We start from the raw sequence: 27,483 nt of genomic DNA, 5'->3' as shown, positions 1-27,483 counted from the left end.
CTCATTTAAACTTTTTTAATGTTGATGTGGATAGTGGATAGCCATATGTCATTTTAAAAGAAAATACTTTAATTATGACAAACGTCTTCATATTAGGAAAATCTGGAAAAAAATGAAGTCAAATTTTTTCCACATAAAATCATTTTTTCCCCTGGGATTTTTCATTTTCTTTTTTAGCCAAGTTAATTTTTTAAAATGATTTTTCTCTTGTAACGTTATGGATTCCCCGCCACTGAATAATTCCTCTTCATTCTCAAAAAAATCTCACAATAGAACATTCATTTTGTAAAAATATGACTTATTTTTCTCCATTACGACTTTTCAAAACTTTTCTCGCAATGTTACGATTAAATTGTCAATTTGACCGTTTTCAGTGTTGCCCTCAAATACCTCTTGTAGGTTCTAAAAACAAAAATACAACTAAAACACTCAAAGCTAAAATTAAATTTTTTTGCCACAATTTTTTTATAATTATTGCTGAAAACGATCAGTTGTCAGTCTGGCTTGGCAACCTGACATTTTTTCATCGGGGAAAAAAATAAATCAGGATTTGGTCCTTGGTGTCAATCTTTGGCTGTTTTGTGTGCGTGAGTGAGTGTGTGTGTGTGTGTGTGTACCTGGTGTATTGCAGTGTTAAAGCTGTCAATCGGAGTGTACGCCATTTGGAAAGTTAAAAGATTACAATTTTTTCTTTTATTTTCTAGTTTTGTCATTTTTCTACAAAATAAGAAATATCTAACGTCAAAACGTCCAGTCATGCACGGTTGTCTTTTCTGAGAATAGCCAAATTTAGCTATCGCTTTGAAAAACGGTGAACATTTTTTTTTACATTCTGCGCACGAAAAAAAGAAACAAACGAGCATGCTGTGAAAAAAAACATCCGCGACAGTGCAAACACATTTCGGTAAAAAAAAAAAAAAAAAATTAAGAGCAAAAAAGCAGTTTTGCATTTCCGTACTAGTTCTCAGGGGAAAAAAATAATTCCTGCTCGGATTCGAGTAGCAGCTCTGAGATTTCACAGGCGTTTTTTTCCCTTTCATATTAAGAACTACGACAGTGAGCTTAGCCACGTACGCACGATGTCAAAGCAGCGGCAAGAGATGAACACTTTTGTTGTTGTTGTGACGGCTAACGGGATCATGACGTAATCGTGAAATAAATAAATGAACCTTTAGGGCCACCGTCCGTCTCAGAAGAACACAATGAAGCAAAAACAATGAATTTCGGACGCGATGAGCTTCTGAAAATCCCCATTAAGTCCTGTGCCACTTCCTGGTCATGTGACAGAAAAATGGCCTCACATCCTGCGTATCCAAAACATCCATGTATGTTTTTTTTTTACATTCTTGTGGATTTGTATTCCGCAGTTTACCAACTCGGATTTTGTGCTCGGAAATTAGCCGACACCCAAGAGATCCTTGCAAATTTGTCGGTATTCCATTTCAGGTGTTTAAGTGAGGAAAAATAATACTGAAGAATATTCGGTCCGTCTGTGGGGGGGGTCCAAAATCCAGGCTGCAAATGAGTAATCCAATCAGGAATGGAAAATTAAAAACAAACAAAAAAACCTCTGGGCCTGTCCGAGGCAACCATAGAGTTCAAATTTCAAATCTTAAGCAAGACGACGGCACAAAACTACACCGCGCCGAAGAAAAAAACATCAAACCTTGTATTTGTTTCTCGAAAAGTAAATGAGATTCATTGCAGCAACAACACTGTGATTTCTCTTAACTCGTTCGCTGCCATTGACGGCTATAGACGTCAAAAATTCATTTGAACTATTTCTAGTTTAACATTTTTTCCCACTTTTGTTAACAAAAGTATAAAAACCTAGAATTTTTTTTTTGGTATTAGAACAGATATAAAATTTGGGATTAATCGTGAGTTAACCAGTGAAGTCATGCGATTAATTAGGTTTAAAAATTGTTTTCTCCCGACGGCCCTCATTTTTAAATATTTTTTTTCTTAAAAAAAAAAAAATCATTAAAAATTCTGCATCAGTTTTCTAAATGTACAAAAAAAATCAAGGTTTTCATACTCTTGTTAACAAAAATGAAAAAAAAAAAGTTAAAACTACTGTAATAAAAATAGTTAAAATGAATTTTTGACGTCTATAGCCGTCAATGGCAGTGAATGAGTTAAGTGTCATTCTCATGTCAAGTGTGCGACATTATCACAACAATTCTCTTGTTCTTCAAACTTAGGCAATATTTGAGATCTTATAAATAAACATTTCTTGTGTCTTAGGTTAGCTTAGCTTAGCTTAGTCACATATAGAAAAGTCGTTTAGCTTTTTGCCTCAGAAACCCATGATGTCACGTACGGCACATTTGCCTCAGTTTCTCTGAGAAGTTACATGAAAAAGCTAAAATAAAATTTCCTATAATTTATAAGGTTTCAATGATTGCCTAAGGTTGAAGTTCAATTTTGCTGAGTCACTTTTGTTGTCAAAAAGTATTTGGCGCGATGTTGTCCCGTCTTTTTGGGCAGCATAACTTGTCATGTAACTCATTCAAACCCATTTAATACTTCACTCCCGAAAAACTACATTTTTTATGTTTTTTATTAGAGCTGTCAAACGATGACATTTTTAAATCAGGTTAATCACATCTTAGATATTTGATTAATCACGATTAATCGCTTAATTAAAAAGGCTTTTTAATCAACATTTTTTTGTCCACCAAATTTAAAGAGCATCAGTTATGTGTCAATTCTTTTGCTATTTAATGTTATGAGGACGTCTTCAACATTTTGTAATTCACTGCACACGTTCATCCTTTTTTTTCTTCTTCTAATCAGTTAATTACGTGTATCATTTAAAATATGGTAAAAAATGACCCAGATAGTTTGACATGAACAAATATTTTGAATGTCTTATGCAAACATTTATTAAATACTTCACTTTAATGCATGTAGTTATGTTAATTGCTCAAACACAGCCTGTGCTACCTTTAACGTAACCATCCACCGTCAGCTAAAGGATTATCTGCGGTCCAAAATTAACTCATTCACTGCCATTAACGGCTATAGACGTCAAAAATTTATTTGAACTATTTCTATTGGTTTCACGTTTTTTAAATTTTTTTTTATTGTACATTTAGAACAGGTATAAAATGTGTGATTAATCATGAGTTAACTATTGAAGTCATGCGATTAATTACAATTAAAAAATGTAATTGTCTGACGCCCCTAATTTTTAATAATCTCTCCTTTTTTTTTTATTAGGGGGATCAGGCGATTCATTTTTTAAATTGTAATTAATCACATTACTTCACTAGTTAACTCAAGATTATTCACAAATTTTAACTTATTTTTCCCTAGGTTTTCATACTCTTGTTAACAAAAGTGGGGAAAAAAGTAACTAATAGAAAAAGTTCAAATTCATTTTTGACGTCTATAGCCGTCAATGGGAGTGAATGAGTTAATAGTGCGATTAATCTGCGTTAATACATGATTAATGTGATTTTTTTTGGGTGATTAATTAATTAGTTAATGCTTTAACAGCCTTAGTTTTTATTCAAGATCGCACAGAAGGCTTTGATGCAGCTTCTGACATAGAGGTTGTTTAAAGCAATGGTAGTTATTACAAAAAACGGCCAGCAGGTGGCAGCAGAGTATAAGAGATCAACCAGGGCCATGTTGCCACACGCTTTCCCCCCCCACTGCTTTTCAACAGGTTTGTGAATAATGATGAAACTTAGCTATATTCTAATGCTAATCACTGCAAAACTGAAACAGATACAAATATGTGTTTTTTTCCTGATGATTAAAAAAATATATTTTGGTAGGTTCCACGATGTTATTTATAGCAATAGAACACAATATTCTGTGGGCATTGCAAAATCTGTCAAAATCCAGTAAAACAGCTGGGAGCGAAGGGGGTTGCTTGAGTGAAAACGGCTGGGAGTGAATGAGTTAATAAGACAAAATTAATAATACGACTGTCTCCAAAAGTGAAACTTACATCCAAAACATGCCAATAACGATTTGTCGTAAAAGATGTGAAAAACATGGCGTCTACGGTTGCCCCAGATGTGGCTTTTAGCAAGGCGGGACAACGCTGCTTTCTCTGCTCGGGCTTATTTACAAGCAAAACACGCTACATCAACGACAACAATTGCAACAACAAGAACGAGCGAGACGACAAAGTAGCAAGAACGCCAAACGTAACTATTTACATTCATTCATTGGCAACAAAGAATATCTTTGCTATTAATGTCAAGGCGGGTCAATATGACCCACATCGCGTAGGCGCTCCGTTAGCCGCATTAGCTTACGCGTCACGGGGTCCCTCTAGTGGCCGTCCGGGGCGGAGGATGACGACGGGGTGCCGGGCGTGGACGAACGAGGGGCGGCGGGCGGGGTCGGAGCCGGACTGCCGGCGCAGCTGCTGGGCGTGCAGGCCGAGGAGCTGACCGGGGCGGGGGTCTCGGGGGCGGGGCTAGGGCCGGCGATGGCCCCCTGTTGTTGGGGCGGCGCCGGCGCCGGCGGCTGGGCCTGCAGGGTCTGTCCGCAGACGTGGTGGTGCTTCTCCCAGTCTTTGTGCTGGCAGAAGGAGCCGCAGTAGCGCGCAGTGTTGCAGCCGCTGCACGTCTCGCTGGCTTTGCGGCCGCAGTTCCAGCAGCTCTGTCAAAATTTGCAAACAAAAATTTCTAAGGGTTTTTTTCAGTGCAAATCATAAAAAAAAACGTAGTAATTACATCATTAAATAGAATGTAAAGCATTACATAGTTAGTGGAGGATTCATTTTTTTGACTTTGTATCGGTGGCCAGTATCAGTAGTCTCCTCAAGTACCCGATTAAAATAAGGCTAGCATCAATACTTGCCCATCCCTACCTATGAGTATTATCAGTCTGCATGTGTAAAATGTCCTATGCTAGTTTTGTTAGCTCATCTATATTGTTTTTCATAAAGTGTTAGCATTAAGCTAAGCAGAATTTCCTGTGGTTGCTTTATTTTTTGAACCCGTCCTCCTTTTGTTGGCTCTTTTTGTGTTTAAGATGACCAAAAGTGTTGCTTTGGTTTTACCACATTTAGACAAAAGCGGTCACAAAAGTGTATTTTGCCTCCATAGGAAATTACAGTAGAGTATACACCTTTTATCGTCAATTATTTATGTTGGAACATTCCAACAATTTTTTCATAACTTTTTTTGTCATAACATTACAATTATTTTCCCAGAATTTTTTACGAAAAATGTATTCTCGTAATAAATATTTACATTTTATTTTTACGCGTATTTATTTTACATTTATTATTTTAAATTTTTACACATATAAAAAAATATACATCTGTTGACATAAAACCCATCATTTTTTGTGTACTACAACATTTTCTAGCAATTTGAAGACTTTTTTTTTTTTTTTTAAATTGTAACATTACCCTTTTTCCTCCCATATTTACTCTCAAAATGTTTACTTTTTCATAACAGTGCAACGTTTTTTTTCTCTTTCTCGAGTAAGTTTTATTTATTGTATCATATAACCAAATTTCAAATAAATAACTACTGTTACTTTTTCCTTCTATCACAACCTAATTCTAGTTACTTATTTTGTCACAATTTTACTTTTTAAGTTATCTTTCGTGAAATTACTAATCTTTTCCTGTTGTTTCTCTGAAAAACATCACTGTTGTAACATTACAACCACAACGGATTTTTTTTTATTTTGCATTTTTTACAAGAAGAAAAATCTTATTAGCGACATCGCGCTAGCTAACAAAAAAAAAGGTGAAAAAGTGTTGCGTGGCGCGTTCAGACCTCGCTGGAGTCCTCCTGCTGGTTGATGACGGAAAGGGCGTCCTCGGCGGCCTGTCGCTTGACCTCGGCGACCGTTCGCTCCATCTTGGTGCGCTCGCTGCTGATCATTTCGTGGGCCTTGCGCTCCGCCTCCGACACGGCCTTCTGCAGCTCCGACACGGCCTGGCGCTTCACCTCGTTCACCGCTTCTTCTGGAAAGAGCGCCGACACGCAAGTCAGTCCTCTTGCACCTGCGACATCACAGCGCATCACTTTTCCCCAAAAAATGACCCCCAAAAAGCATAACAACAAAAAAATTGACATACAAGTCATTTCATGTGCAAGAAAAAAGTAATGTATGAGGAAAAAGTTACAATGTACAAAAGTCATAATGTTTGAGAATAATGTACGTAAAAAAAGGTCGTACAATACTTAGTTGTAAACTTTCCATCGCAATATTCAGACTTTTTTTGTAATAAAATAATGTAAAATAGAAACAAAAATGCATAGGCAATAATCTTAATTTTGCCATTAACTCATTCCCTGCCATTGACGACTATAGACGTCATAAATTCATTTGAACTATTTCTATTAGTTTAACATTTTTGAGTATGAAAACTTTTTTTTGTACATTTAGAACCAGTATAACATTTGTGATTAATCGTGAGTTAACTACTGAAGTCATGCGATTAATTACGATTAAACATCTTAACTGCCTAATTTTTAATAATTATTATTTATTTTTTTATACATCTTATTGTGATTTCTATTTAGTAAATTGCGCCTTTTTTTCTTGTTAAAATGCAGGTTTTTTTTTTAAACATGTAAACATGTAATATGGATGTTATCGGGAATCAACTTTTATTCTGTGATAAAATAAAATAAAATAATAAATTTGTGATTAATCGTGAAGACATGCGATTAATTACGATTACAAATTTCACCTGACACCCCTAATTTTTAATAATCTTTTCTTGAAAAAATGTATAAAATAAAATAATTGTAAGAATTTTTTTCCAATTTTTAATAATCTTTTTTTTAAGAAAACATTATAAAAAATTAGGGGCGTCAGGCGATTTTTATTTGTAATTAATCGCATGACTTCACTAGTTAACTCACGATTAATTACAAATGTTCTTTCTGTTCTAATATAATAAAAAAAAAAATCTAGGTTTTCATACTCTTGTTAACAAAAGTGGGGAAAATGTTAAACTAATAGAAATAGTTCAAATGCATTTTTAACGTCAATAGCCGTCAATGGCAGTGAATGAGTTAAGCGTGTCGTGTTTGATCTTCAAATACGTCAAGGTTTACATCCAAAATATTTCTGTTTGACAAAAACAAAGAAACGGATTTCCTCCTAATTGTGATGCTGCCTTGCCGTCTTTCTCCGCTCGCTCCCGTCAAGCCTGGAACTGGCCTAATTGCGTATGCAAATGAGGCAATTTCTATTTAAATGATGCATTTCCATTGTGCCGTCCCCGAGGCCCGGCCGGGAAGCAAGGGAATGCGCTTGAATATTTATCACCAACTGTAAACATTTTCCCAGCAGATGTATTGTCTCCTCACTTGCCATTGTGTTAAAACAAAAAACAAACAACAACACAAAACTATTTTGCAATCTTCCCCGCAGGGCAAAAGCACGGCGGCATTTATCCGCGCGTACAAAAAAAAGATAATGCCGTTTTTGGCATAAATGCGCCTCTCGCTTTAACTTAATGGCCTTACACTTGTTTTTCCAATTGTATGTTTGTTTTCCGTGTCAAACGAGCGCTCGTCAAAATGGAGGCTCATTTTCCCCGCCGCCGCCGCCGCCGGCTGAAGTGCGTGTCGTGCGTGGAATTGTGATTACGCACACCAACGCCGCCGACGGAAGTGACACTGGATTCAATTTAAATGCATATTACTCGGCGGCAGCGTTTTTCTTTTTTCTTTCATCTTTTCGGCAAATGGACTATCGCTCGTCTGACGCCCGGACGCCAAAGAAATCAAGTAATGAGTCGGCGCCATCTCGGCTATTCCGACAAATGCGCTCATGTAATTCAATCGCGTCAAAACAAATAGAAAAAAAAAAAAAAGAAACGCATGGATGGAGGTTGATGTGTAGAAAAATGAAAACGTAGCCATAATACAGGAACATTTCAATAGGATTACAAATACAATGCAATTATCGTCAAAAGTAATTTGTTTTCAATCAAGATTTTTCTAGAGAATGTAACAATTTGAGTAAATGTACTTTTTTTTTTATGTCAGATTTTTACAAAAATAAAATGTAACAATCACAGAATAGTTGATTGTCCTCTACCCCGATAACAGTCATATTACATGCAAAAAAAAAAAAACCTGTTAAAAATTGTTGCATTTTAACAAGAAAAAAGGCGCAATTTTAAATAGGAATCACAATAAGATGTATTTTTCCAAGTAATAAAATACATGTGAGCTCCCATAAAAATAAAAAAGTTGTGTTTCTACAATTTAACTCATTAACTGCCATTGACGGCTATAGACGTCAAAAATTCATTTGAACGATTTCTATTAGTTTAACATTTTTCCACTTTTGTTAAAGGTATGAAAACCTAGAATTTTTTTATTTATTGCAAATTTAGATTTTTTTTTTTTAATGAATCGTGAGTTAACTAGTGAGGTCATGCGATTAATTACAATTAAAAAAATGTATCACCTGACGCCCCTAATTTTTAATAATCTTTTCTTTTCTTTTTTTAATCGTGAGTTAACTAGTAAAGTCATGCGATTAATTACAATTTAAAAATTTAATCAACCAATGCCCCTATTTTTTTTACAATCTTTTCTTTAAATAAAAGAAAAGATTTAAAAAACAAAAAAATTATAAAAAATTAAGGGCGTCAGGCGATTAAAATTTGTCATCGTGATTAATCGCATGACTTCACTAGTTAACTCACAATTTTATATCTGTTCTGAATACATTTTTTTCTAGTTTTCATACTCTTGTTAACACAAGTGGAAAAAAATGTCAAACTAATAGAAATAGTTCAAATGAATTTTTGACGTCTATAGCCGTCAATGGCAGTGAATGAGTTAAGTTACTTTTTTTTTCCCAAGAAGCACATTACAAGAGTAAACTATTTACTGTAACTACTGTTAAAAGCAGAAACATCATAATGGCAGGAGAAAGAAATCGGAATATTCCAAGATAAAAGTTGAGAAAAAAACACAAAACTAAGGGAAAATGGTCATAAAATTCCGAGAATTGGGTTGAATTTTTACCAGAAAAAAAAGTACTTATCTCTTGAAAATGAAATTGTATTTGTGTGCAGTGTATTTGTAGTGGAAATAAACATTCAGATAGCAGGTGGGGGTCCGCATTGGGATTCAAAAGGACCCCCCCCCTCCCCCCAGCTCCTCCTCCATTTTCAGCTCTGAGTCAGACTCACCTGAGCTTTCCGAGATGCAAGATGGCTTACACCCCCGCCGAGAGGCGATAAGAACGATTGTGTGCGCGCGTGTATTTTATGCGCATATGAGACAGCTCGCTCGCTTGCTCACCAGCTTTCTTCCAGATTTCTTCGGGGACGTAGCCGGAAACGGGCCGATGCAAAAGCTCCCTGTGAATGTCTGAGGGGACACAAACACATGAACTGTCCTTAGCCATCGCTTGCTACATGTAAATGTAAATTGCGCAGTACATATGAATGATATCAATCCCCCCAAAAAAAGAAAAAAAAAATGAATGATATCAATCAATGTTGGCGATAACAGAAATCTATACAAAGTCATGGGCCTTAGACGTGAGCCTTGTGGAACACCAGTTTCGACATATTTTTTTCTCTACTTTACAATCAAATATAAGACAAATGATGTTGGATATTAACTGCAAACCGACCTGATGTGTTGTCCTGGGCGGCAGGGCTCTGTTGCCTGGACTGACCACTGGAGGCAGCGGTGGCGGCGGCGGCGGCGCTCTTTTTCAGCTCCTCGGCGTCGCTGTAACGTCGGATCCAGTAGTTGAGCTCCTCGCGGTCGGCCTCCTGGCAGCGTCGCAGCACCGTCAGCGAACGCCGCGTCTTCTCCACCATGTCCATGATGCAGTTGAGCAGCTACGGGACACGACAAGGCGCCAAGTTGACATGACGCTACTTTTCCTTCAGCTATGAGAAATATGAACATTTCATTCTGCTATATTCCTTTATATTTGTTATTTAGTTACAATAATTAAACTTCAAATACATACAGTAATACATTTTAGTAATAATTGTTGTAGGGCTGGGCGATATGGCCCAAAAATAAAATAAAAATAAAATGAATCAAAAATTAATCGATTAAAAATTTACAAATAATTCCTGTGCAAATTTTAACATAAATTTAACATTTATAGTTTGTGTTTAAATGCCACAATTAAGTAGTTGGTAGCTATTGTAAACATTCTTGTAAATCACCCATCCAGCATTCTCTCCCAAACATTTGAATGTAACAGAACATAAGAACAACATCTTTTAATAATTCAGAAGACAAAATTTGATTTCACGATTTAGCACATTTTCAATGATTCGATTTTTAAAATGACAATGTATCGAATTAATCCGATTTATTGCCCAGCCCTAAATTGTTGGTGTGAAAATTATAAATACAAATTACTAGTAAATCTTTTTAAAAGCTTCAACACTTTCTACACACGGTCCTTCTCAATCCGTGTATTTTTTTGAGGCTTCGCTTTATCAAGCATTTGCTGAAAGTGCTGACGCACACGCAAAAAAGTGGGCACTTCCATCAATCATCAATTCCAGTCAATGACGATGCCCACCTCTGTTAAAAAGTATGTAACAGACAGAGAATACATATACTGTATATTAAAAAATATTTTTTTAATGAACATAACACATTTTTATCTAACATATGGATGAAATAAATACAATTTTAAAATAAGAAAGATACATGTATAAAATTAATTTAAAAAAATGAATTAAAAAAAATGTAGTAATTAAGGATGTAATGATACAAACATCACAATACGATATTATCACGATATGAAGCTCACGATACGATAATTATCACTATGTTGTGGGGGGGTTGGTGCTATCAAAAAAAGGTCACAATATTATAAAAAAATGAGCTCATACAAAAAAAAAAATAAAGCACAATATTGTGCTTTTGTACATAACAGCAATGCATATAAACAACCCACAATCTCTAATAACGCTATTGAGGCACATGCTAATGCACGCCACATTGCCTGTGTGTCCAAATTCACAAGGCTGGGTCCTCCGATGGCCGAAGGAGGACCCACATAGTTTCTCCACATATTGACTCGGCTACCTTCATTCCCATTAGCGTGGATTTTAAACATAGAAGGGCCAAAACATGCCTTGTAAAAATTAAAATGCACTAAAAAAAATATAGCCACCAGAGGGTGCTACAACTTCACAATTGGAAATCAACCTGACTTTTTGAACAGATGTGCTGCCTGATGACGAGGATATTGTGGAAGTTTAAATATCGCAATATCGTGATATTGCCATTATCGAAATCCAAAACAATGTAACAAATACTAAAATAGAGTGATAAGTGATTTCAATGATGGTGGTGAGTAGAAGACAGATGTAGGGAGTAAATATAAAAAAATGTTATTACTTTTCTTACATGGTCAAGGTGCTTCCACTCCTCGGCCCACTCTCTGTCCGTCAGCCGGTGGTCGATCACCTCCTCCTGGCGGCCGCCCGCGTGCAGGCCTGCAACGAGACGCACAAACAAGACACGCGCGCAATGTGAACCTCGCCGACGCTCAGGCTGCGCAGGCCATTATTAAAACATGACGCTTTGTCGTTCATGAAGGAGCCGGAGGTCTGAGAAGAAGTGATGCAAACGTCACGCAACTCTCGCAACTGTTGACTTTTGGATGGGGGTGAACACGCCTTACCGCTCGGGCCTCCGTGCTACAGCGGAGCAAAAAAAGTCAAGTTGAAAATGGGTTCTTCATGTTGGCGATGGGCATTCTGACTACGTTCCCGTCACTTTTCAAGCAAAAACATGTTTTTTTGGGTGACGGCGAATTCATATGAGAGTGTACGGACTAAATAACCACAGATCTAGAAAGCGGAATGAGTCCATGTTGTTGACAAAAAAAGTAATCATATATATCATCATAGAAATAAAGTAATAGCATATCCATAAAGCTCTCAAGACCTTTAACTCTTTGACTGCCAAAAACGTTAAATAACGTTTAGTAAAATCCTACGGAGGAGTGCCAAAGACGTTAAAAGACGTTTGTTTCAAAACAGAGGTGAAACTAACCATTTTCTATTGTTGATTACTCAAAAACGGAATAAGGTAGAAACAAACTTTTTTTTCTGATGAAAGATGAGAATCCAATCGTTCATTTGGTAGTATGTGTGTTTCCATAGTCCAAACACATAATTTTCTATGGACCTTGAAAGATCAGTCAAAATGCTTAAAATCGGCTGGCACTGGGGACAACCCTTTTCTGAAAACGTCTGGCAGTCAAAGAGTTAAATAGACACGTGACTCGACGTGGTTTGAATGTGGCCACTTACCGATGGGTCGGGCCCTGTCGCGGATCTCCCTGTGATTGGCGGGCGGATGCCGGTAGGTGTCGCGGTAGTGGTGGTGTGCGACGGCCATGTCGTCCAGCCGGTAGTGCTGTGGCGGCGGCGGCTGCAGGGGGCCGCCCGGGTGGCCCAGGCCGTTGGGCGGGTACGAGATGCCGTTGGACGGGCTGAAGCGCTGGCCGGGGCTGACGGTGCACGGCCGCTTGCTCGGGTGGATGTCGGGCACGTGCGCGACGCCGTCGCGGTCGAAGCCGTTCTCTTTGGTTCTGGGCGGCGGACCGGACACGGCCGTTACTTTGTGTTCAGAAATACTTTGCCAACAGTTACTTTGTATTAAGCGCATAGCTAGCTTGTATTTCTAACGTAACTTTGTAGTAATAAATATTGTCACTGAGTTATTGTGTTAGTTTGTGATCATACATTTTACTTTCTGTAAATTTTTGCTAAAGTGCTACTTTGTAGTAATACACGTTTAGACTTTGTTAATAATTTACTTTTCGGTCATGAATTTCGTTACTTTGAGTTCAGTGTTAATTTGTGTAAATGTGGTTACTTTGTGTAAAAATATTACTTTTTACTGTGTAATTAAATGTTACTTTGTGTTCATGAACGTGGTTACTTTGAGTTGATAGTGTTAATAAATGTTAGTTTGCACTAATACATGGTTCATTTGTGGTACTAGTGCTACTTTGTGTTAATATGGTTAATGTGACGTACGGTTACTTTGTGTCAATGAATTTAGTTACTTTTAGCTAAAAGTATTAAATTTTACTAATAAGTACGATTACTTTTAGTTAATAAATGTTACTTTGTGCTCTAATAAACATGGTGTATTTGTGTTAGTAGAGTTACTTTGTGTTAATATGGTTAATGTGACGTACTGTTATTTGTGTTAATGAATTTTGTTACTTTTAGTTAATAGTGTTAAATTTTACTAATGAGTAGTATTACTTTAAGTTAATGTTATTTTGTGTTAATAAACATGGTGGATTTGTGTTAGTAGATTTACTTTGGGGTAATAAATATAGGTAATGTGACTGTGTAAATGAATTTAGATACTTTGATTTACAGTAACAGTGTTACTTTGTGTTGGTCCCTTAGTGCTAATAAATGGTATTACTTTGTGTTAATGTGGTTCCTTTGTCAAATTATGATTTCAACTCTTTGTCTAGTTAAATATTTGTGTCACTAAATACTATTACTTTGATTGGATATATTGGAATACAGTGTTTTTACTTTACTGATGCTAACATGGGATGCTAACACGGGATGCTAACAATGAAACAGCTTTTGCTCATGTTACACACGCACTATATCGCACACACACAGTAATGTATCAAAACGCACACATGTACGCATAATCCTGCAAGTCGCTTTCATCAGATGAGGTGGATTTTGTTGCAGCAGGAATAAATGTAGTCAGGTGTGTGTTGACAGTGAAATCTCACCCCCATCTCCCACCTCCTGAACAGCAGCCCCCCCCCCCCTCCACACCACTCCCATGAACAGATTGAACTTGTTAATGAGCTGTTTTTATGGGATCCTAATGCTCATCCACGACTCTCCATATGCTGCTTTCCTCTCCGTCCCTCCTCCGTCATTCCCAGCCTCCCTCTCCGCTCATCACACCATTCGACACCCCCCACCAACAAGCACCCCCCTCAGCCGCCACCATTTCCCTCTATTTCCTACCCCCCCCCCCGTCCTTCCCATAGCAACAATGCATCCATGGGGACGTCTACATATACGTTCATTTGATTCCCTTTTTCAGTTAAAGCTACTGTTGTTTACTATTTTCTTAATCAATATTGATTTTTTTGTAATCATGTAGAAAAAAAACTTTTAAGGACATTTTCCCCCATTACTTTAACTCAATTTACTAATAAGTCATTTTTGGAATAAAATTAAGTGGATTTTTGTTTATTATTAAAATCATTTGTAATTTTTTAATTGTATTGAAGATACTTAAGTTGATGTATTTTCTATTTATTTTGCTCATGAAGAATTATTATTTTTTATTAAAACCATTTTTTTTAAATTAAGTGAAATTAGCCAGAAGGCCATTGTTTTCGCTTATGTTTCAAACGACATATTTAAACTATATTCATTTGTATGAACGATGAGACCAAATATGACTTGGACGTGGTGGGCCCACCTGTCGGGCGTGCGCCTCTTGCCGTTGTCGTTGACGTCGAGCAGCAGCTCGGACGAGTCGACGGGCGACGAAGTGCTGGTGTCCAGCAGCAGCTGCTCGTGCTGGGCCAGGTACTGCGCCGGGTTCTGCTTGGCCAGACGGGCGCAGTGCAGGAGCTCCCGCTGCAGGAGCGGCAGGTTGGCCTACAGGAGGGAAAACAGCAAAAGGAGTTCATACGGGACATATTGCTAACAGGGTCAAAATGTTAATAATCTGAAAGGGTGTCAAAGAACCAGGGAGTTCATACAGGAACAATTTTTTTTTTTTACGAGCCACCTTTTTACCACTTTGAATTTTAAAACACTGCAGGAGCGACCGGTTGGCCTACAAGTCAAGGGAGTTCATACAGGACTTTTAAAACACACTGAAAAAGCAACTGGCTGACCACTAAACGAGCTCACAGAAGAAACTTGAAAAAATTTTTTTTACCATTTAAAATGTCCAAACACTCAACATCAGGTTAGGCGCCATTGAAGGAGTTCATACAGCGCCAACTTTTTCCAACATCAAATGATAAACCTTTTGTAACTGCTGTAGTACGTGGCAGCAAACACGAGGAAACCAACAAGGGAGTTCACTCCAAAAAAAATTCAAACACTACCAAGGGAGTTCATACATTATCACCTTGTTACCATGTCAAACTGAAACACTTCTGAAACGCTCTAGTAGCAGAAGTTGGCCAAGACAAGGGAACCACCACAAGTGTTCATACAGGACACCTTGTTACAAGGACATTTCAAACACCACCAAGGGAGTTCATACAGGACTTTTAAAACACACTGAAAAAGCAACTGGCTGACCACTAAACGAGCTCACAGAAGAAACTTGAATTTTTTTTTTGTTTTACCATTTAAAATGTCCAAACACTCAACATCAGGTTAGGCGCCATTGAAGGAGTTCATACAGCACCAACTTTTTCCAACATCAAATGATAAACCTTTTGTAACTGCTGTAGTACGTGGCAGCAAACACGAGGAAACCAACAAGGGAGTTCACTCCAAAAAAAATTCAAACACTACCAAGGGAGTTCATACATTATCACCTTGTTACCATGTCAAACTGAAACACTTCTGAAACGCTCTAGTAGCAGAAGTTGGCCAAGACAAGGGAACCACCACAAGTGTTCATACAGGACACCTTGTTACAAGGACATTTCAAACACCACCAAGGGAGTTCATACAGGACTTTTAAAACACACTGAAAAAGCAACTGGCTCACCACTAAACGAGCTCACAGAAGAAACTTGAATTATTATTTTTTTTACCTTTTAAAATGTCCAAACACTCAACATCAGGTTAGGCGCCATTGAAGGAGTTCATACAGCGCCAACTTTTTCCAACATCAAATGATAAACCTTTTGTAACTGCTGTAGTACGTGGCAGCAAACACGAGGAAACCAACAAGGGAGTTCACTCCAAAAAAAATTCAAACACTACCAAGGGAGTTCATACATTATCACCTTGTTACCATGTCAAACTGAAACACTTCTGAAACGCTCTAGTAGCAGAAGTTGGCCAAGACAAGGGAACCACCACAAGTGTTCATACAGGACACCTTGTTACAAGGACATTTCAAACACCACCAAGGGAGTTCATACAGCACCTCCTCGTTACCATATCCAATTAAAACATTTTTAAATCCCTGCTGCAGCACATGGTGGCCAACAAGGGATCCGCCAAGGGAGTTCATACAGAAAAAATTGTTCCCATGTGAAATGTCAACACTTAATATATTGTTATAAAAACCTCTCTCATCTTAGGTTGCCTGTGAGAAAATACTAGAGAGGAAGTGCATACGGGACACCTAAGTATTGAATCTTGACGGATGTTCGCAACATTCATCATCTGCTTTCACTTTCCCTGCAGGCCAAATGATTACCTCCCCCCGGGAAAGATTGTTTTGGTTTGGCGCGAGTGTGGTCGTCCTTCCAGTAAAGTGTCGAGCAATCTTGCGGCATCGGGTTCCATGCGGGGCTCGCTTAGCCCACCGCGCTAACATTAGCATCATGAAATACAGCCATTGTTGCAGCTGGGCTTCCGTGCACCTATAAATGCACGCACACGCACACACTCTGCTACCATATGCTCGCTGGCATTTAAGGTCCCGCAGCGGGGAGACACTAAATTTAGACTTGGGGGAAGTGAGAGAGGAGGAAAAGTCGCAATGAAGGAGAAGAAGAAGAAGAAAAAAAAAAAAAAGGAAAGTGTTTCTTGTTTGATTGTGGAGCCAGTCGGCTGATGCGCTAACCATCTGCTGAAGAAGCGCAAGATGAAAATCTGGTACTGCAGCCGCAATACGGACGGCGTCATCAACAAGCACACAAAAAAGCAAGATATGCACCAGAGGACGGCCATTTTCTCAACATTTTGCTCGACATTTTGTTTTCATAAATCATCATTGCTTGCTAATCACGTTACCAATTTGTTTGTTTTGAACAAAAACAAAATATCTCAACCTAAATTGAAAAACATTTTCATTATAAAAATGCTTTTTATGAAAAAAAATGAAACTAGAAATATTAATTGAAATTATAGTGATGAAATCCTTTGTTTTTATCTTTTTTCGTTTTGTCGTCTTTTGGGTTAACTTGCACTTGATAAGCCCTCGTGTAGTGATAAATAAATACAAATCTAAAACTAATTCCAAGACTAATAAAAGCTAAACTGAAGCATATGTTTAAAAATAAATAAATTAATTAATTAAAATCGTACACACTTTCTTTTATAACTAATTAAAAATAACAGAATTATTGTAACACTGACATTAGTCAATAAATCTAAATTGTTGCTCAAAATTGTTGTTTTGATTTAAGAAAATGGTTCCTTAGTGTTCATAAACTTGATCTGTTCATGACAAATATCATTACTTTGTGGTAAAAGTGTTGAAAAAAAAATACTGTTAAAAAGTATGCCAAATGCTAAAAATAAAACATTATTTTCCCCACACTTCCATATGACTTAATGTTAATAAGTCGCATTTCATGATGCTAAACAATATCCTTCCTTTATGTTTATAGACAACATTCGCCCTGTTGTTCTCTTTGAGTTTAAAGAGCACGTCATCTGTTGGATGATGAAGATGAAGATGATGAAGATGAAGGTGTTACCTTGAGAAAGGGGATGACGAAAGGCCGCAGGGGGAAGTTGGTGGCTTCGTGAAGTTTGCAGTGGAACTCCTCGATGGTTAGCGTGGAATTCTGCGCACACACACACACACACACACACACGAACATAAGTCCATGTGGAAGACATTAAGTGATAATATTCCTCTGTGGGAGAGTGTGTGGAAGTCAGAGTGTGTGTGTGCGTGCGCTAAGAGGAAGCATATGTACGGGTTGAGAGGGACAAATATCTTCCTTTCTTTTAACAAAAACAAATAAATCAAGCAAGTCGAGTCACGCCGTAAGTAAACGAGACGTCGGCAAGCTTGTTCGACATCACTCGTTTTTTGGTTGTTTTTTAAAGTTTATGTTTACGATCCTCATGCAAACAAATAGTTTTGTTTGGATTTTAATAGAAATCAAGACAAAGATCAAGCAGACGTTGTCGCTGCCCGGGGAATTTGTTCCTAAAATGATTTGTTTGTTCGTTTCAACACAGGGTTATGGGTTGCAGGCATCTTATGGAGGCTGATATGCTAATGTTAGCATTGCTAACAAGAATAAAACTTTATTGTTCATTGTGCTCGTCAAGCAAGCACTTTTTCCGAGTTTAGCCGCGATGATCTGGGCCTCCCTCAGCAGGCAGCAAAAACAACAAGAAGATGATTGACAGCGCGCGCTGAGGCGGAAAGATGAAGAAAAAAAAAAACAAAAAACAAAAATGAAAACAAAACACGGAGCCGCGTTGCCTCCTCCTCCTTTGGCGCCGTCATTTCCCAGGACTGAATTTTGTGGCATCTGTCGGCCCAGATTGCGCCTCGCCCGCCTCGTCTCCCCGGTGCCGCCAAACCGCCTCATTAGCGGCGGCGGCGGCGGGGGAACGAGACGGCCCAGCCAAACGGGCGAGCGCGGAGTGGTGCGCTGCCGCGCGCAGCAACAAACGCGGACGGCAAAGCTCAAAAGAGGCCAAGCTCAGCGGGGATTGTTTAAAAACATCCCGACGTCCGATTCACACCTCACACTTGCCAGCCTCGCCGCGACTTGATGATTGTTTAGGTCTTCTACTTGCTCAGAAAATGCGCCAATAAATAATAATACGGTTTCATGGCACTGTTTTATGCCAGAGGTTACAAGCTAGAGTCAGGGCTCAAAAGTTGAGGTTTCATAGTCAGGCTTAGAGTTTTAAAATAAGGTCGAAGGTCAGGGTCAAAATTTCAAGCACAAGTTCAAGTTCCAAAGTAGCGTTTCAAGCAAGGGTGAGGTGTTCAAAGTATGCTTTCAAGTCCAGGTTAGTTTTACAAAATAGGGTTTTAAATGCAGGAATTTAAAACCACGGTTAAGGTTTGAAGCCAGGATTTGGGATTCAAGCCAGAGTTAAGGTTTCAAAATAGTGTTTCCAGCCACGGTTAGGTTTTGAAAGTAGGGTTGACGTCATGGTTAGGGAAGCCATGGTTAAGGGTTCAAAACAGAATTTGGGTTTCAAAGTAGGTTTTTAAGCCAAGGTTAGGCAGGAACAAGCAGGTTTCAAGCAAGACTTAGGTTTTAACTCTTTGACTGCCAGACGTTTTCAGAAAAGGGATGCCGCCAGTGCCAGCCCATTTAAGCATTTTGACTGATCTTTCAAGGTCCACAGAAAATTATGTGTTTGGACTATGGAAACACACATACTACCAAATGAAAGATTGGACTCTCATCTTTCATCAGAAGTTTGTTTCCACCTTATTCCGTTTTTCAGTAATCAACAATAGAAAATGGTTAGTTTCACCTCTGTTTTGAAACAAACGTCTTTTAACGTCTTTGGCACTCCTCCATAGGATTTTACTAAATGTTATTTAACGTTTTTGGCAGTCAAAGAGTTAAAATAGGGTCTCAAGTCAGGTATTAAAATACGGTTTTTAGAGAAGAGTTAGAGATTCAAGCCATCGTTAGGGTTTCAGAGTATGTTTTCAAGTCAGGGTTAGTGTCCCAAAGTAGGGTTTCAAGCAAGGCTTGGTTTTTAACATTGAGCTACAAGTCAGTGTTCAGGTTTTAAAATAAGAGTTTTAAGCCAGAGTTAGGAATTCCAACAAGGGTCATGGTTTGAGAGTAGGGTTTCAAGCTAGGGTTAGGGTTTCTAATTGGGTTTTTAAAACAGGACTCGGGTTAAAAAGTTAAGGTTAGGGTTTCAAATAAATATTTTAAGATAGAGTTAAGGTTCAGCGTTTCAAGATCAGGGACAGGGTTCCAAAGTGTGTTTAGAAGAGCAGCTGCTACTCACCACCAACCCGAGGACCAGCGTGCGCACGCGTTCGCCGATCTCGGGCGAGATGTCGTTTCCGAACTGCTGCAGCGTGGTGAGGAAGCGCTTGAGCTTGCTCAACTGCCGGGCGCCGCAGGCCGGCGGCAGCTGCTGATTGGCCAACGACGACGAACCCGGCCCGTTGCCGTAGCCGTTGGGCGGTGACGGCGCCCCGTTCAGCGCTGTGGGCGAGTGGCTGCTGCTGCCGTTCGTCACTGGCGAAGAAGAAATGTCATTACAAATAAATGTGTACAACTAACTTGGAAATTGTGACCTAAGCTAACTTGTGTAAGACATTTTAGTTCATGAACAAAAAGGAGACGAAAATGATATGATTTTGTAAAATCTTGTGTCTGCTAATCTGTCATGTGACCCTTTTCAAATCTGCAGCTAGTGAGTGCGGAAAGACAGGAGGTGAAAGGTAAAAAAAAAAAAAAAGTAAAATATAGTTGTAACATAGGTTTATAATGTTCCAACAATAATGTTAATCCGACCGCTAACTAATGCTGGCTAATTTACTAGCTCGTAGCATGGAGCCATAGTAGCCACTTGTTGATATACTCTAATTGTGTGTCAAGTTGTTTTTCAATAAAAAAAAATAAAAAATAAAGTGAACATTTTATGTGATATCGTTTTAGACCCAAAATGTTCAACATAATCTACCGACAAAAAAAATACAGGGTTAAAAAGATTGTCCTGACAAAAACGTTGACAGTTGTTGTTGACTGAAACTAGACAAATCAAAGTATGTTTTCTTGGACTAAAATAAAAATGCTAGATTTATAGTCGACTAAAAATGGACTAAATAAAAAGGGATGAGGTTGACCAACTATGATAAAAACTAACAAGCGTGATTGAAACTGGACTAAAACTGAAATTAACACTAGTAGAAAAACACATTTTTGACACAAAAATATTATGCAATGAAATGAACATCTAACACACAAACAAAAATATTTAGAGCTACCTTTCAACAAAAAAATATTTCATAAAGCACCAAACTGTTTTGCCGCACAAAATATTGTGTACAGAATGGAACGTTTGACACATCAAACTGAGATCATTTAGAACCAAAACTTTTGACAGACATTTGTAGAAATAATCAATAGTGTAAACTAAAAATAAAACAAAACTGAACAAACCTCCGACACAAATTTTGTACTGATCAAGACTAAATTAACAATAAAAATATGACATTCATATGCATTATTTTAATATAATTTCTCACCAAAGAAAAAAGCTTTTTAATCCCATTTTCAAACCCCAAAGAAAATATTTTTTTAGGGTAAATAATCGCTAATATAAAAACTGTGTGCGTGTGTGTGCGTATACATTGTCTGTGTTTTAATGCGATTAATTGGTGCCTCCCCCTCTGGCTGGCGTCCAAACAAGCGATGCTCCGGCATCACATCTGCTAACAATTGAAGTCACGCCGCAAATCAAAGAAAGCAAGCAAGAAAGAGGTTCAAAAACTAACACCCCTTCCCCCTCCGCCATGTTTAATTGCAACGTGTTTTCATTGGCAGGGAGGAAGCCAACAAGCTTTGATTCACTGACTCCAAGAACGTGTGCACTTGCAAGTCAATACTGGGCTGTGATTAGCTTGGAGTAGGCGTGGCATCACTGTAACTAGCTCCGCCTCCCTGGGAACACGACCACCACAGTTGGCACACCAAAAACGTGAGAGTGCCCAAAAAAAAAAAAAAAAAAAAAAGTGGTACAGTAAGTATTGAAATGTAACCACAGGAAAATGTTTAACAAACCCTACTCTGTCATTTCTTGACGCCCACATCACTCACCAGATACGAAAGTGTGGAACATGATGACGGTGAAAACAACTACACCTCATGTTGTGCAAAAAAACTCTCCGTAAAAGTAGGGTACTCACGGGTGGTGGGGGTGTAGGAGCTGTTTCGGGGGGCTCCTTGCGTGCTGGGCGGGGGCGGCATAGCGGGTGGGGTCAACCTGGACTGTGTCTTGACATCCGCAGGTGAGTCGGGCATGGTGGAGCGCTTCCCAGGGCGACCTGTCAAAAGGCGGAAGGACGGCGTCAAGATGGAGGGAAGTGAGACGGAGCATACACAAACGCACGCACACACGCGTGTGTGTGTGTGTGTGTGTGTTGTGACAGTGATGCATATGCTGGCGCCGCCATGTGAGGACTGACAAGAGCCACATTCCGCAACTGCTCATTCCCGCGCCATCTGTGCCCGCCTGCTGTACGCAACGTCGGCACACTGCGGAGCGCCACTGCCATCACATTTGCCACGTTTTGCATCAAGCAGAAAGGACGCATTGATAAAACCTTCAAGGTTTTCGTCAGGGTGTTTTCTGATAAAGTGGTGGAAAAAAATTTATAAAATTGAAAATGAATGATAAAAAAAAAAAGTAACCGTTAAATTTGAAAAAAGTAAGCCCATTATCATGAATAAGTCATACACACACAGTCACCAAAATACAATTAATCCAATAAAAATCTATACAATAGTGCAGAAAAAAACTAGCAAAAAATATAGAACATTATTATTAATAAATTGTAGAGAAATAAAAATAATACTTATTTTAAAAATAAAGGAGAAAAGATAAAAATCAGCAACAATTAGGAAAAAGGAAATGCATTCTATTAAATAGGCGGTACACAACGGCTATAACAAAAAAAATTCAAACCTAAATAATATATAAATAATGTAATATGTAGTAAAAGAAAATAAAACAGCAGAAAAAATACAATACAAAAAAATAAAAAATAATAATTGATAGGGGAAAACAATACATAAATAAATATAACTAAATAATAATAATAATAATTTATACTAAATGGTACAAAAACAAATGAAGTAATGTTAAATAAAACAACAATATTAACAATAGTCTAATAGAGGTAAAAAAAATCGAATTTATGATTAAAAACAAAAAACTGAAATAAAATAATATAAATAATATTAGAGTAAATAATAATAATCATTGCAAAACAAAACACAAGGTGCATAAAAACTATTTTAATTGACAAAATAATAAGAAAATACACTATATTAAAACAAAACTACAAAATAAATGCTATACAAAATCAGACATTTTATTCATGAGGATGGGTTGGAAAGAATAAGATTTAATTTGTCATTTTTGCTTCCCTGCTTTAAAGAAAAGCGATGTACATTCAGTTGACTAAAGTTGAGGTCCTTTTCTTTCATATTTGCGCGTCTGCGTGTGAGACAAACAATTTTCGGTTTTGGAGAAACGCAAGGGGACGTGTGACATGCAGCAGACATGACGGAGACGTTTAATGCGCTTTCCAAGCGAACCTGACATGCTAAAATGCCCTTTTGGCAATCACCGTGCGTCTTAATGTACACTTTTACGCCCAAATTTATTAACTTGACGTTAGAAAGACGCGCGCCAGACAGCGAGTAGTCGTCTAATTGCTCCGAGAGCAACGCAACGCGCGTGATTTACAGCAGATCGCTTGGAAAAGTCCACTTGTACTTTTCTTTTGGCCTGGCTGCCAGCAACATGAAAAATGATGAAAAATATACGAGAAGCCAAAGTGATTAATCACCGCGCTGCCGTACAACGCAAAAAGACCTTACACGCGCATAATAACACGTCAGCGCGAGGCCAAGACAAATAAAGTCCTCCAACAATGTGCTCGGTCACAACAATTAGCAACAAAAAGAAGCCGGTTTGAACCCAAAAGCACCATAGAAATATTTATTTTGACTGAATGTCATTTTTGCCATCCATCATCTATTACGCTTACCCTTTCCCACCGGAAATCATCTTGAACTCATTTAGAAACATGTTGCTAGATGTTGTCGCATCCATTTTTGACGACCGCAGCATGTAGACGTGCTAGCAAGAACTTTATAGCACACGCATCAGAAAGTGTCATCATCTTAGTACAACTGTCACAGTACAACACACATAGCATGTCTGCGTGAGTTTGAAAGTACCAAAAACTAATTGCGGCACAGTATTAGATTAGCCTAGATTGTTAGCTTTGGCTAGCATAACCACCGCTAGTCTTCTGTGTGTAAAGGTTGGGACCGCTATACCGTGCTGAAAAAAATATCAATGACATTTGATTCAATAGATTGTTAGCTTTGGCTAGCATAACCACCGCTAGTCTTCTGTGTGTAAAGGTTGGGACCGCTATACTGTGCTGAAAAAAATATAAATGACATTTGATTCAATAGATTGTTAGCTTTGGCTAGCATAACCACCGCTAGTCTTCTGTGTGTAAAGGTTGGGACCGCTATACTGTGCTGAAAAAAATATCAATGACATTTGATTCAATAGATTGTTAGCTTTGGCTAGCATAACCACCGCTAGTCTTCTGTATGTAAAGGTTGGGACCGCTATAACGTGCTGGAAAAAATATAAATGACATTTAGCTTTGGCTAGCATAACCACAGCTAGTCTTCTGTGTGTAAAGGTTGGGACCGCTATACCGTGCTGAAAAAAATATCAATGACATTTGATTCAAATTTCATCACTTTATAGTCTTCACAAAAAAAATCTTTCATCGTTCAACCCCTAGCATGGATATGAATATTCCTGACAGCTCGTACTCAGACAACGGCGCGCCATGCATAATTCACAAGTACACCTTAAACAACCTTGAAAACAAAAGCTGGCACGACAGCACGGCCCGCGTGTTAAGACTTAACGAGCGCGCTTAACGCGCATCTCTCGTCCATTTATGACGAGCGGCCTCGCCAGCAATCTCCGAGCGTGGGCCGCCAGCCCCGCGGCCGCCGGACACTCCCCGACCGGTCAGCTATCGACGTGCGGAGGGAGCCTTAATGGAAAACGCTTTGACTTTGCCCAAGTAGCTTTACGACTTCTCCGAAGTGCTGCGGCCGGGGAATTGACGGACGGGGAGGAAGGGCGGATGAAAGCCGCCATTAAGGACGAGAGCGGCCTCTTCAAATTATTGATGGAGGCCGCAAGTGTTTGCCGTGTAGTTGGATGGAATCCCACGGGAGCGTTACAGCTGTTCATTAAATGCACTTACTAAATTGTTGTTCGGGATGCAAGACATCGGCAGGCTGACTTTAGCTTTTGCGTCGTGAGCAAGCTAGCGAACTTTACTGTCCAACATACAGCAAAGGGAATTATTGTGTTACGAGTTATTTTTTCCTAGGGTGTGCACACAGAGGTGCACAGGTGCGCCAGCTGTTGTGATGTTGAAAGGGATGCTTAGCAAAAAGGTTTGCGAAAAGCTGTTGAAAAATGTAATGGCAACAAAAAAAATTAACAATTCCAAATTAAAAATTCTAGGTTGTGCGCACTGGGCAGATGTGGTGTGCCAAGTCTTATATTGCTGAAAGGGGTGTTTGGCAAAAAACAAAAAAGTTTTGGAAAGGCTGTTGAAAATAATTTTAACCTAAAAAATGAACTACTACTTTTTCTAGAGTGTGCACACAGGGGAGCGCGGGTGCGCCAAATCTTGTTGGACTGAAAGGGGTAATTGGCTATTTTTTGGGGGAAAAGCCTGTTAAAATTGAATCTTATACTAACAAAAATTTAATAATTACAAAAAAAGTTACTTTATTTCCCTCAGGTGTGTGCAGAGACAAGGTGCGCGCACCACAAAATTCCTAAACTACCGCAACTCTTGACTGGGAGCACAGCCTTCTTCAGGTCCACCATTTATTTAAAGTCGAACCTTAAGAGCATCCCGTTAGCCGCCGCTCACCACAAGGATGTCCCTGGGCTTACATCAGCCATTAGGCCTCGGCGCACCACGCTTACATGATCGCCCATGTTTACCAAATCACTCTCGGCCAAAGAAAGGCGATTCGATACCGGCTCGCCACGCACACGCCGTTGCCGAGGTTACGCGTGTATTGCATCACTCGGGCTCACAAACAAGGCAGCCGCTGCTGCAATAAAGACCTTTTCGGGAAGGAGCAGGAAGGGGGTGCGTCAAGCATGAGGTCACAAATTGATCGTCATTGCCTCACCGCCAAGAAGTCAATCACACGGGTAGAAGCAACTTTAAAAAAAAAATACACACACAAATGTGAAGGGCTGCCTTTTACATCACAACATGCAAACTAGCGCACCCCCTAAATTTTTTCTTTAAGACTAATTTAGATACCACAAACTAGAGGCACTCCCAGGGGTGCACAGACCACAGTTTTTAGCCAAATTTGAAATTTCAGTGCGCTGAGGAAATGCACCAAGCATAAGGTCATAAACTCACCAACATTATTTTACCACAAAAAGTCAAACTACCTGTAAAAAGCTTTTTTTGCCCAACAAATTGTGTAATGCAGCCTGATGCACCACCTCAATTTCCCCAAAATGGTGCACCCCCTAGAAAATAAAAAACCTAAACAATGGCCATAAAAAGGTGAAGGTTAATCATATAAATATGATCCAAATATTTTAAATAAAATGCTACCACAAGCTTGGTGCGCCGGACAGTTTAGATCGGCCATTCGCACCCATTTCAACATCCCATGGTGCACCCCCTAAAATCAAAACAACAGCCATCACTTAGGAAACACCAACGTTAATCATTCAATTCAAAACAAATGCAAATTGAACATTTTGGTAAACCAAATTACATCGTTTAGTCAAATGAAGCTAGCTTCATGCTAATATACAATGTCAATCACCATAGACGGACTAACGGAAATTAGCATCGTGCTAACGGAAATTAGCATCATGGTATGCACGGTTAAACTAAACCTTCAAACAACTTCTACTTTTAAGCTTTTAAGATGACCTTAGATCAAAGACAAAAAACAAATATTGGACACAATTGCTAAGAATTTCGATTTTTTCTTATAGTTTTTACATCACCGTGGCTTTCGTTTTTCAAATTCAGTTTATTGAACAGGTTTGTCAGTTTTAATTAGTTTTTATTTTGTCCTAAAAAATGCTCCGTTTTGGATTTGTTTCCCCCCCCAATGCTCCAGTTTAGTTTGTAGTGTTAATTTTTTTTGCTTCATTTCATGAATTTTTTTTTAAAAAATACAATATATTTATTTTAAGAAAAAAAGATGATGGATGGATAGAATGTCATGCTAAAAAATAAAATGAAAAACTCATGTAAGAAATTGTCAACAAAAGACAATGCCAAAGTACATTTTCGATATGTAGTTTTGCATAGGTGAAATGTTTTTAAAAAATCATTTACGACTGTTTTTTTTAAATTTACTTTTAGCTATTTTGTTTGTTGTCATTAACTTTTAGCACCTGCTTTTAAACACTCAGCATACGACAATTTGCATTTCCACCTGACGGAGCAATTTCAAGTCTACATTACAAACAAACCCTCAATAAATCCAAATGGTCACATACCAGCGTCATGTCCGAACGTCTTCACGTGAGCCCTAATCATTTCTGCAGCCGTCCTTTTGTCCCTCGTTACCAACCGATTCCGGCGACGACGGACCACATTTATAAACCCGATGAGCTCTTTCATCCTCGACACAGCCGACGTGTCGTCGCTAACAAAGCCTTGTGACATCTTTTCTTTTCATCTCATCATAAACAACAAAACCTTGCCACATCTTTTGTTAGTCATCAATTGATCATGTCAAACCGGATAAAGTGAAATTCATCAAAAATCAAATGACTAATTGAAGAATGTGATATTTAGTTACTAAACATGAACA

At 38.5% G+C, this 27,483-nt stretch overlaps 2 protein-coding genes across 3 annotated transcripts in view; both read right to left on the bottom strand.

The window, feature by feature from the left end:
• Positions 1-27,337, bottom strand: runx1t1 (RUNX1 partner transcriptional co-repressor 1). Of its 2 annotated transcripts, none has more exons than XM_077548110.1 (11): positions 27,167-27,337; positions 21,741-21,878; positions 19,832-20,067; positions 17,581-17,670; positions 14,436-14,617; positions 12,266-12,546; positions 11,346-11,443; positions 9,601-9,814; positions 9,264-9,332; positions 5,760-5,950; positions 1-4,626 (listed from the first exon to the last, which is right to left on the bottom strand). In XM_077548110.1, exons 1-11 carry the CDS (start codon positions 27,333-27,335, stop codon positions 4,294-4,296), a joined length of 2,001 nt encoding a protein of 666 aa, XP_077404236.1. In that variant the 5' UTR covers positions 27,336-27,337; the 3' UTR covers positions 1-4,293. The 2 variants fall into 2 exon arrangements, with proteins under 2 accessions (XP_077404236.1, XP_077404237.1); XM_077548111.1 differs by having other exon boundaries at positions 11,355-11,443.
• Positions 21,793-27,483, bottom strand: part of triqk (triple QxxK/R motif containing) — a 129,830-nt gene continuing 124,139 nt past the window's right edge. The window contains exon 9 of the transcript XR_013288781.1: positions 21,793-21,878. The gene's annotated coding sequence lies outside the window, so the exon portion shown is untranslated. The remainder of the gene's footprint in view (positions 21,879-27,483) is intronic.

The sequence above is a fragment of the Vanacampus margaritifer genome, chromosome 17 (genome assembly GCF_051991255.1).
Source record: "Vanacampus margaritifer isolate UIUO_Vmar chromosome 17, RoL_Vmar_1.0, whole genome shotgun sequence".
In the NCBI taxonomy this organism is placed as follows: Eukaryota; Metazoa; Chordata; class Actinopteri; order Syngnathiformes; family Syngnathidae; genus Vanacampus; species Vanacampus margaritifer.
Note: the sequence above shows the minus strand (reverse complement) of the source record. Positions and strands in the feature narration are given on the sequence as shown.

What these genes read in the sequence shown, in the direction of transcription:
- runx1t1 (XM_077548110.1), bottom strand. Translation starts at nt 27,335, where the DNA reads ATGTCACAAGGCTTTGTTAGCGACGACACGTCGGCTGTGTCGAGGATG. An exon ending in AAGAGGCGCACGCCCGACAG is followed by an intron (nt 12,547 to 14,435) that starts GTGGGCCCACCA and finishes TCCGCCGCCCAG; the next exon opens with AACCAAAGAGAACGGCTTCG. An exon ending in AGAAATCTGGAAGAAAGCTG is followed by an intron (nt 5,951 to 9,263) that starts GTGAGCAAGCGA and finishes CGCTCTTTCCAG; the next exon opens with AAGAAGCGGTGAACGAGGTG.